The 12,500-nt window shown below is 37.0% G+C and overlaps 1 protein-coding gene across 1 annotated transcript in view; it reads left to right on the forward strand.

Moving 5' to 3' along the window:
- The window catches only part of LOC144975174 (uncharacterized), a 20,172-nt gene that overhangs the window by 2,839 nt on the left and 4,833 nt on the right, over positions 1-12,500 (forward strand). The window contains exons 2-3 of the mRNA XM_078918973.1: positions 3,589-3,703; positions 5,908-6,029. Of these exons, the coding sequence (XP_078775099.1) occupies positions 3,589-3,703; positions 5,908-6,029 (237 nt within the window). The remainder of the gene's footprint in view (positions 1-3,588; positions 3,704-5,907; positions 6,030-12,500) is intronic.

Raw genomic sequence — 12,500 nt, forward strand, 5'->3', positions numbered from 1 at the left:
AAGTTGACGTCACTCATGTTTTTGTTATTGTTTTTGCCATCCTCGTTTATGAGTAATTCTCACTAAACTGTATTAGCCAGACTATAAAAGTTTAAGGTTACACATAGTTGTGTGTGTGTTGGTTATTTATACTTCCGGATGGCAATGTTGTGTGCTTCTTAGCTATCTTTTTTCAAATGTTTTCAATTTAATTTATTACATCCATGATGGTTTTACATTTAATATTGATATCATTATCTTTACAAGTCGATCTATCATTCAATTAATCAATCAATCAATCAACCAATCAATCAATGGGGATAATCTATAGATAGAACGAAGTTGACGTCACGCAAGTCTTTGTTATTGATTTTTGCAATCCATCTTTATGAGAAATTCTCACTAAACTGTATTAACCAGACTATATTATACGCTCAAGGTTACACACAGTTTTGTGTGTTGGTTCGTTATACTTCCGGATGGCAATGTTGTGAGCTTCTTAGACAAGCGCATACTATCTATAACATTGCCATCCGGAAGTATATCGAACCAACATGCAAAACTCTGTGTAACCTTAAACCTTTATAGATGGTTTATACGTTGCTAAGAACTCTATAACATTGCACAGAAAAAACAACAACAACAAAGACTGAGTGTCATCCATGAACCTTTATAGTCTAGGTTCATTGGTACAGGTGAGCTCTCAAAACGCGGATGGCAAAAAACAATAACAAAGACCTGGGTGATGTCATCTTCGAACTGTCTATAGATAGAATGCGCTTGGCCAAGGAGTTCACAACATTGCCATCCGGAAGTATAACAGACCAACACACAAACTCTGTGTAACCATGAACTTTTATAGTCTGGTTAATACAGTTTAGTGAGAACAACTCACAAATGCGGATGGCAAAAACAATAACAAAGGCCTGAGTGACGTCATCTTCGAACTATCTATAGTCTGGTTAATACACTTTAGTGAAAACTACTCATAAACGCGGATGGCAAAAAAAAAACAAACAAAGACCTGAGTGGCGTCAACTTCATTCTATCTATATTACCTTTCCATGTGCTCTAGGTCATTGGTCACATTGCAAAGTGTGCTCAAAATGACCAACATAGTGAAAAGTGTTCACATTTTGAGAAATATCCAACGTCACAATTGGTCATTTTGCTCAGCATGACTCATGGGTATCTTTACAACTTTCATAAACAAAGCAGCGTGTTTCCATAATTTATTGAGAAATATCCAATCGTCGTGCAGTAAAAAATCATGTGATCGATGACTAGGTTGGACGAAAACATGAATATGGATCGCCCCCATTAACCATTCATTTAATCTTTCTCTTCCACTCAGCTAAGCCTGGATTCCATTTCTGTACGGTCCCGGGTTTGGCTCTCTTACACCGTGATAGTGTTATTCTCTGCTTTCATCTGGCACTTCTCCATTTCCTTTGTTTCTCATCATTACGTATTGATACTATGCGTTTAGGCAAAATACTAACGGCATCCTCCAGTCTAGTTAAGCATAGCAACACATAAAACTAACGTTTTTATAGTCTGATTGATATAGATAGGGTGCGCTTAGCTAAGAAACTCACAACATTGCCATCCGGAAATTCGTATACATATAACGAAGATGACGTCACCCAAGCCTTTGTTATTATTTTTTGCCATCCGCGTTTATGAGTGATTCTCACTAAACTATATCAGCCAGACTATAAACGTTTAAGGTTACACATAGTTTTGTGTGTTGGTCCTTTTTACTTCCGGATGGCAAGGTTGTGAGCTTCTGAGCCAAGTGCATACTATCTATAACGAACCAATACACAAAACTATGTGTAACGTTGAACGGATATCATATAGTCTGGTTAATACAATTTAGTGAGAATTACTCATTAACAGGGATGACAACAAAAAAAACAATAACAAAGACCTGTGTGGCGTCAACTTTGTTCTCTCTATAGAGAGAATTAAGTTGACATCACTCAGGTCTTTGTTTTTGCTTTTGCCATCCGCGTTTATGAGTAATTATTACTAAACTGTATTAACCAGATTATAAACGTTTAAGGTTACACACAGTTTTGTGTGTTGGTTCGTTATACTTCCGGATGACTATGTTGTGAGCTTCTTAGCCAAGCGCACACTATCTGCGCTTGGCTAAGAAGCTCACAACATTGTCATCCGGAAGTATAACGGACCAACACACAAAAATATGTGTAACCTTAAACATTTTCATTTATAGTCTGGCTAATACAGTTTCCTGATAATGACTCACAAACATGGATGGCAAAAAAAAAAAAACACTAACAAAGGCCTGAGTGAGGTCATCTTCGTCCTATCTATAAGCATTCACACATAGTTTTGTGTTATTGGCACGTCATATCCAGCTGGAGGATATTATAAGTTTTTTTAGCCAAACGCATAGCATCAGTAAAAAATATCTTTTATCTTTCTTTCTTTCTTTCTTTCCTTCTTTCTTTCTTTATTTATTTATTAATTTTTATTTATTTATTTATTTATCTTTTTATTGATTGCTTTATTTATTTTTTACTATTTATTTATTTATTTAACTATTTATTTATTTATTTTTTATTATTGATTGATTGATTGATTGATTTATTTATATATATATATATATATAATATATATATATATATATATATATATATATATATATATATATATATATATGTATTCTTCTTCTTCTAGGTTCCATGCCTGGTCCAGGCTTCGGATACTGCATGAATTATCTCTCTCCATTCCTCCCTGTCTCTTGCTTTTTCAAACAGCTCTTGGATTGTTAGGTTGGTGAAGCTCTTCAGTTGGTCTATGAGTGTTTTTCTTTGTCTCCCCCGGGCGCGTTTACCAGGTATTTTTCCACAACTTGCCAGGTATTCATTCTTATCTTTCCTTACTATGTGTCCGAAAAAGGATAGTTGTCGATCCGCTATTAAGGGCATTAGTTTCCTTTGTTGGTATGTTTGTTTTAGTACTTCTTCGTTCGTTTTGTGTGCAGTATACGATATTCTCTGCATCCTTCTCAAGCACCACATTTCAAAAGCTTCAATGTTCTTTTGTGTTTCTGCATTTGTAGTCCAGCTTTCGCATCCGTATAACAAGATTGGCCACACGTAGCACTTCAAGACTCGGAATCTAATCCCGAACGACATCTGTTTGTTTTTCAAAATGTTTCCCAGGTCCATGAAGGCCTGTTTGGCTTGAGTTATTCTTGCTCGTATGTCTCGGTTACATCTTCCATCTGTTGTCACTATTGAACCTAGGTATTTAAAACTTTCTACGTTGGTAAGTTGCTCGCCGTGAATCGTTATATTGCAGGTGTTGTTGTTTTCGGGTTTTTCTGTATTACCATGCATTCCGTTTTGGTGATATTCACTTCCATTCCCTTGGCTTCACTATCTACTACCACTTTGTCAACAATCTTTTGAAGTTGGATTTCTGATGTTGCAATGAGTACCGTATCGTCTGCGTATCTTATATTATTTATGTTGTGACCTCCTACTTTTATTCCCTCCATATATATATATATATATATATATATATATATATATATATATATATTTATATTTTGTACTTCTTTTTTCACTACAGCCACTGCGTTGTCTTGTTCTTTGATGTCCATAATGGAATGCAACAATTTCGTACTGGTGTCGAATTTCCGGTTCCCAGCGTTTGTTCCCAGAGATAAATGGGAAGACACATGCACGTAAGTGAATTTTTGACTAAATTTTGTATTCAATAGGCTTCAACAGTCGTGACGTCACTTCCCTCGTAGTGACGCATAGTAACTTAGTAACTGGTTCTTAACTATCAAAACAATGGCGGACGCCCTTATGAAATACTTCCCCCCGACGTATCCAGAGGAGAAAAGCATTATTAATCTGATCATGCTTTTGGCTTTTATACATTTTGATCACATAACATGTGAAAAGGTTCTAGCCCGCTTTAAGAATAAAAAGTACCGATTTTCTTTGTTTAGAATCAAGCTGCTCGTTGCTGGGCGGACTATTGAATCCTATTTGGGGTAGAGGTTGGGGGTAGAGGGAGGGGGGTAGGGGATAGGGGGGGGGTAGTCCCCGATACCCCAGTAAGTCGAGCACTCGCGTCACACCCAAATGGATCAAGATTAGTCCCGGGTGAAGTCAATCTTTGTTTCTGATTCCCCCCCCCCTCCCCCCACCCCCCACCCCCACTTCTCTGTCTACCCAACAATGATTGGGTAGCTGGGTCTGTTAGATCTGGCGGAAAGTATTTTGCGATAGACTTGCATCCTATCAAAAAGGGTTGCAGGTAGTTGCTAATGTCCGTTTCATACAAAAGAGGGTGGTGAAAAGCATCGATACTTTTTGCCAGCGTATGGCAGAAGTCGAGAGAAAGATAAAGGGAGTAAATGCGACTCATAAATATATATATATATATATATATATATATATATATATATATATATATATATATTAATATTTACCACAATGTTGGGAAATATTAGAATAATAATTCGCTCCATTGCTACATGTCGAGCACTATTCGTACCATATTTGTATCCAACACGATTCAATATATATATATATATATATATATATATATATATATATATATATATATATGTATATATGTGTGTGTGTGTGTGTGTGTGTGTGTGTGTGTGTGTGTGTCGTGTTTACTTGAAATAAGGCCAAAGGCCGACTCGTCGTTTGTTTTGAGTTGTTCCCTTATTTATGAGTCACATTTACTCCCTTTATCTTTATCTCCATTTAATAACTCATTTAGGCACATCTAGATTTTAGTTTTGTGGCAAAAGTCGCTCACTTAAACTTAATTTATAAATATTTTCTTTCTCCCTACGCAATGGTAAAGTGTTTGATAACGTGAAAAACAGCTTAAATTTACAATACTTGACAAGAAAAATATATAATCTCATGATATATAATTAGTAAGTAAAACTTTTTTACTTTCTGGTTTGTTTGGTTTTTTTAATTTGGGTATGAGAGACATCCAAAATTTGATGACATCACCTTTTCTTATCTTATCTATTGATGCTATGCGTTTAGCCGAAATAAACTCATAGCATCCACCAGTAGGATTCAGCGCACTAACACACAAAACTATAAATGACTGAGTAACTGGTTACTGGCAGTGACGGATATTGTAAGAGTATCTGTACAAAAAGGACGCCTAACAAGTGGCTTGAACAGTAAGGAATGAAAGTATCCTATCATATTATGACCTGCTGGCTGTGTGGTCTAGTGGCATGACACCTGCCTTCCAATCGGAAGGTCCTGGGTTTTGAGGTTCTGATTGGCGCTAGTGGATCCCTTGGAAAAGGCTCTTTCTCAATTCTCCACAGTACTTAGGTGTAATGGATACTTGGGTCGTTAACAGCGTTTCTCTGTCCGAAAAAAATGCAATATACCTAACAGCGCGCTTAATAAATGCTCAATTTTTTATTAATCTACATCGGGAGGCTTATGAATGCCTGTTACATCATCACATCATCATCATCTCATCATCAATCATCATCATTCATCATCATCATCATCACCATCATCATCATCATCATCATCATCATATCTCATCATCATCATCATCATCATCATCATCATCATCATCATCATCATAATCATCATCATCATCATCTCATCACCATCACATCATCATCATCATCATATCATCATCATCATCATACATCATCATCATCATCATCATCATCATCATCATCATCATCATCATCATCATCATCATCATCACATCTCATCACATCATCATCATCACATCATCATCTCATATCATCATCAATCATCATCATCATCACACAACACATCATCACATCATCATCATCATCTCTTCACTGTTGTCCCCACAACATCCATCATTATAGTGTTGGTTTTTTTTTTGTTCTACCACTCTCCCCAGCGATATGCGTCTTGTTTTGGCCTGTATCTACCAGCCCAAGTACATGGATGGCTGCAAAACCTCCGAAACATTTTTCTACGATATGCAGCGAGACACGTCGAATGCTGTCTGCCAAGATAAAGGTATTTAGTTTATCTGAATACTAAATAATATCGACCGTTTACGTTTATAATATTCTTAACCTCTAATAGGGTTCAACAGTCGTGACGTCACTTCCCTCGTAAGGGCGCATAGTAATTGAGTAACTGGTTCTAAACTATTCGACGCCATTGTGAAATACGAGCATAAAAGTGTATCAAGAGGAGAAAAATATTATAAATCTTATCATGTTTTGACTTTTATACATTCTGATCACATGACATGTGAAAAAGTTCTAGCCTGCATGAAGAATAAAAAGTACCGATTTTCTTAGTTTAGAACCAATCTAATACTTCTTCATTAGTTTTCTTCTCATGGACAGAGAAGAAAACTAATGAAGAAGTGTTAGAGCAAGCTGAAACTAAAAGTTTTTTAAGTCGTACAATAAGAAAAAGACAAATGCAATTTTTAGGGCACCTAAATCGACTTAAATGTATTGAACATCTTGTCTCGCAGGAAAGATAGAAGGTAAAAAGAGTAAAGGTAGACCAAGAAAACATATTTGAATAGTTTGAACAGCTGGGTGACAAAGAAAGAGAAGAGTAATATTAGTTTTCTGAGGTTATCTGATCAGAGATGAATGGCGTACCATGATCACCGATGTCTGGCACAGACTTGGTACTTGAAGAAGAAGATTCTACCTCTTCTATTAATATCCAAGTTTTCGGGTCCTTTTTTCTGAATTGGTTAAAAGTTTGTTTGTTTGTTTGTTTTATCTGTTTATTTGTCTTGACTACTTTTTTTTTCTTCAAGCTGTTGTTAGGGTTTTGTTCTTTTACTTTTTTTTTTCTTTTTTTTTATGGTTTTTGTCTGTTATAATTATTTTATAATCTTTTTGGGTTTTTGGGGGTTTTTTTTAATGTTTGTGTTTGTGTGTTGATTTGTTTGTTTGTTTATTTATTTGATTTTTTGGGGAGGGTTTTATTTACATTTGTCATTTTTAGGGAGGGGGGAGGGGTCATTCATATTATCAAATCAATAGAATGGAAACGAGTTATTCTGCACCGCCTTTTTTTCATGATTTCATCTAAAACTGCCGTCCGTAAATGAATTATTCATGTACTTTCTCGTGTGACCACGTACAGATAGTATGAATTTGACGTCACTCAGCTCTTTGTTATAGCTTTTTGCCATCCGTGTTTATGAGTCGTTCTCACTAAACTGTATTAACCTGACTATAAACGTTCAAGCTACACATGGTTTTATGTGTTGGTCCGTTATACTACCGGATGGCAATGTCATGAGCTTCTTAGCCAAGCGCATACTATCTATATCTATCTATGAATACTCTTCAACAGTCTTCACGTCACTTCCTTCCTAATGACGCATGGTAACTTAGTAACACTGGCTCTAAACTATCGAACAATGGCGGACGCCCGTATGAAATATTTCCCCGGCGAGCATAAAAGCGTATCAAGAGGGAAAAAACATAAATTTGATCTTGTTTTGACTTTTACACATTCTGATCACAAGGTATATGAAACGTTCTAGCCAGCATGAAGAATAAAAAGTAATGATTTTCTTTGTTTAGAACCAAGATGGCCGCCGTTGCCGGGCGGCGTGACATCAGACGACTGAATCCAATTGTTAACACCCACTTGAAAGTGACTCATTAGTAGCAAGTCTTTCTTGGTCCTTCTCGATGTGCTTGCGTCGTCTTCCTTCCTACAGTCACTCAGTCATTGACCACTTCAGTAAAGCGCGTTGGGCGTGCCTTTAAAATTAAACAAAAAAAACAAAAAACAATATAGTCCTTCAGAGCCATTTGGCCCATGGAGTCGGAGTTTATCCCGGTGTTTATAGCGTGAAGGGGACAAAACAATTGCTTTGTACCATTTGGTACACAGAGGAGAAGGGGAGGGGTCGGAAAAAAATCTCGACTGCACCCGGGATCGATCTTGGTCCGTTTAGGGGTCTCGGTAGCTCCGTTGGTAGAGCACTCGTTTCACACGCGTGCCTCTACCTACATGTTAATTTTGCCTCTTCAATAGGGGAGAAATATCGATTGATGTAAATTCATCTTGATATAAACTCTCAAAAATTTATCCAAAATCTCTCCAAGAAAACTCAAACTCTCAAAAAATCTCTCAAACACATTTCTCCAAAAAAAAACTCTTTAAAACACTTTAAAAACTCTTTTAAAACTATCGAAAAACTCCTTAAAAACTCTCCAAAAACTATTTTAAAACTCTCAAAAAAAAAACAAAATAAAACTAAAAAAACTCTCAAAAAACTATTTTTTAAAAAACTATTTAAAAACTCTCAAAAAACTCTCAAAAAACTATCAAAGAACTCGAAAAAAAAAACTTTTTTTTAAACTCTCAAAAAACTGTCCAAAAAAAAAACTCTCAAAAAAAAAACTCTTCAAAAAATCTCTCAAAAAACTCCCTGCGTGGGAAGTCCCAAGTTTGTGAGTTTTTGCTAAGGTGAGAGCCATAAATCGATCGATATTTGAAGGACGAGTTTCCGGTCCAAATTTTAATGCATGTCTTTCCATCACACGCCATCAATTAAACCGGTTAAAGAGAACTAAAAAAAGTAGGTGGAAAAGTCCTTTCAAACGGTAAGAGCCAGAGTTTATACCGGTTTCTGTAACGTTAAAACAAACAGTGACAATTTCTTGCTATCCTTTGGATAGTGTGTTAGTCCATCGCAAAGTATACCTTCTTCTAGATCTAACAGACTCAGTTAGTCAATCACTTTGATTAAGAAATTAAGGGGCTGGCACGGGTGTAAGATAAAGATCTGAACAAGTGTGTATGAAAAAGGTGCCAGACAAAGCAAGAAAGAAAAATACGAGAAAAAAATAAACATCCCAAAAAATCAGTCGATCTCGACTGGGGGACGACTGATTTTTTAAGATGTTTTTTTTTTTTTTTTTTCTTGTATTTTTCTTTCCTGCTTTTCCTGGCACATTTTTCATACGCACTTGATCTGATATTTATCTTACACCGGTCCCAGCTCCTTGTGCGTCTATGTGGTCTTGTGGTATGACACTCGCTTTCGGATCGGAAGGTCCTGCGTTCGATCCTCGCTCGGCGCATAGTTGAGTCCTTGGAAAAGGCTCTTCACTTACATTCTCTGGCCCTTGACAGAGTTTTCTATGTCGGAAAAAATTGTAATATCGCCTAACAGGCGACATGTCTTGTCCTACATGTTAAATGTTGCTGTTGATCAGGGACCTCCTGTAGCGCTTTGAGCACGTTTAGTGCATATTGCTCTATATATATTTTTTTAAAAACCTCAACTTTCATACACACTTGTTCAGATCTTTACCTTCATAAATCACTGCTCGACAAAAAGCCGTTGAAAGGCAATTATACTTACTTACTTACTTATTTATCAGAACCAGCGACCACCTGAGCTGTAGCCCTTCGGTCTTGTGCCATAACGTAGAAGTTAGACGTCTTTTGTAGTTGTTCCAGGTGACTATAAAGTGTGTTACTGATGCTTGGATTTGGTGGGAGGAATGTGCATCTCAGGTCTTCAAGAGGTTGATATTCAAGCAAGTGGTGTGTTATTGTTTCATTATACAAAAGCAAATGGAGATGGATAGGACCGTGGTCATCGTAAACGTGTAGCCTGACACTGACCAAAAAGATTACGTCAAAAGACAAGTCTTTGGCCACAAAAGAAAACAAATCTTTAGTTGCATTCAATAGTTCAATCAATGGAATCTCTTGTTTCCTTGAGCTCTACTTACGACAACTCACCAGAAGCTATACAAGCCTAAAACATTACATCACACTTAGAGGGTTCTAGCGTGGCCTTCGTTAAGTTATGGCATGATACTAATCAAAAAATGACGTCAAAATGTCAGTCTTTTGCCAAGAAAGAAAACAAATCGTGAGTTGAATTCAATAGTTCAACCAATGAATTGATTTGTTTCCATGAGCTCTACTAACGACAACTCACTAGGCGGTGCAAAAAACAAATAATGACGTCAAACTGCCAGTCCTTTTGGACTTCAGTATCAGGCTATAACATAACGGGATGGCTACGGTACTAACATATGGCCTGACACTAGAGCCGTGGCCTTCGTAAAGTTATGGCCTGACACTGACCAAAAATGACGTCAAAATGCCAGTCTTTTGCCACAAAAGAAAACAAATCGTGAGTTGTATTCAATAGTTCAACCAATGAAATTATTTGTTTCCATGAGCTCTACTAACGACAACTCACTAGGCGGTGCAAAAACCAAATAATGACGTCAAACTGCCAGTCCTTTTGGATTTCAGTGTCAGGCTATAAATAACATAACGATGGCTACGCTAGAATCCTTTAGGTTTGTGTAGCATCTAGTGAGTTGTTAGTAAAGCTCACAAGGAAACAAGTTATTTCATTGGTTGAGCTATTGAATACAACTCACGATTTGTTTTCTTTTGTGGCAAAAGACTGGCACTTTGACGGTTCTAGTGTCAGGCAATAAGTTAACGATGGCTACGATAGGACACACATTGACGAAACCAAAGACAATATCACAAGGACATTCCTGCATGCAATGGAATCCATCCGGAAAGAGAAAAAAAAAAAGGAAGACCAAGGTCAATCTCTAGGAGAGACCTTCTGGAAGAGCTGGAGAGGTCTGGGATTATAACATATATTTTTTAAAATTGAGCTTTTATATAGAGCAATATCCACTAAACAGGGGGTCCCTGGCCAACAGCAACACTTAACATGGAGGACGAGACATGGCGCCTGTCAGGCGATATTACAATTTTTAGGACAGAGACAACGCTGTTGACGGCCAGGTACTCATTTTAAACCTGAGTACTGTGAGAGAATGTGAGTAAAGTGCCTTTTCCAAGGACTCAACTATGCGCCGAGCGAGGCTCGAACCCAGGACCTTCCTATCCGAAAGCGAGTGTCATACCACAAGACCACATAGCCGCACATATAATATATATTATAATATATATAATTATATATACTATATAAACATATTATAATAAATGATGAAATGGTACCTTTAATTCATTGAACGAAGACAAATAATGTGGACGTTTCGGGTTTCCTCTTTATCAACAAAACATGATGAATGAAACACAAAGGAGGAATGAGAGATGCAGTGAGAATGGTGGCGTAGTTTATAACGACTCAGTTCAGACTTAATTGCTATACTTTTACTTTTTTAAAGGGTAAACAAATCAACAAAATCCACCCAAAAAATCCGCCATCCACCACGCGATAATAAAAATCCACTAATTTAGCGGAAAATCCCGCCAACCTGGCAACACTGGATTCGACCGAAGTTCCCAGTCGGTGACTCAACCAAGCCGGTGAGTAGACAAAAGGAAATTGGTATCAACAGTCGTGACGTCACTTCCCTCTTAATGAAGCAAAGTAACTTAGTAACTGGTTCTAAACAATCAGAACAATGGCAGACGCCCTTATGAAATACTTCTCCGACGAGCAAAAAGAAAGTCTATCGAGAGGAGAAAAACATTATAATTCAAGTCATGTTTTGACTTTTATACATTCTGATCACATGACATGTGAAAACGTTCTAGCCAGCATGACAAATAAAAAGTACCGATTTTCTTTGTTTAGAACCAAGCCACTCATTGCTCATCAGACTATTGAATCCTATTTGGATGTGCTCATAATAGAGATGAGCCGTATCTCCTTGTAACACATCTCACAACCACTCTAGTCGACATTGACTTAGTCATGGTTAAGTACTCGTCTTATGATTTAACCCTTTAAAGACCGGATTAGATTTTATCATTTACTTCATCCAAATATCATATCCCACCGTTTACACATTGAGGGCGATGAAAATTGTAGATCATCACAATCCCGAGTTCCATAATCTTTTTATTTTTTAAAAATAATTTATTAACTTTGTCGATTTATTTATCTATTTATTTATTCTTAAATATCATCATCATCATCATCATCATCATCATCATCATCATCATCATCATCATCATCAACATCATCTTCATCATCATCATCGTCGTCATTGTCTGCTTCTTTATTTGTTTGATTGGTTGTTGTTTTTTTTTTTTTTTTTGGTTTGGTTTATTTTTTTTTGGGGGGGGGGGAGGAGTAGCGAGGGGGGGGGAGGAGTGGCGAGGGGGGGGGGGTTCGTTCTTTTTATTTTTTTTTGGGGGGGGAGGGTTTTTTTTTTTGTGGTTTTTGGGGGAGCGAGGAGGGGGGAGGGGGGGTCGTTTTTTTTTTTTTTGGTTTTTTTTTGGTGTGTTTGGGGGGGGGGGGTGGTGGACGGGAAGTTGTTTTATTTATATAATATGGATTTTGTTTATTTTGTTTTTTGTGTTGTTTTTTATTTTCTGTTTGGCTCAATCTTGTTTGGAAAGAGTTTTTAGTTTCTCCACCCCCCCCCCACCCCACTCTCTCTCTCTCTCTCTCTCTCTCTCTCTCTCTCTCTCTCTCTCTCTCTCTCTCTCTCTCTCTCTCTTCTTTCTTTCTTTCTTTCTCTCTTCTCTCTTCTC

This window comes from Berghia stephanieae, chromosome 6 (genome assembly GCF_034508935.2).
Source record: "Berghia stephanieae isolate SIO BIC M18660-M18661 chromosome 6, UCSD_Bste_1.3, whole genome shotgun sequence".
In the NCBI taxonomy this organism is placed as follows: domain Eukaryota; kingdom Metazoa; phylum Mollusca; class Gastropoda; order Nudibranchia; family Aeolidiidae; genus Berghia; species Berghia stephanieae.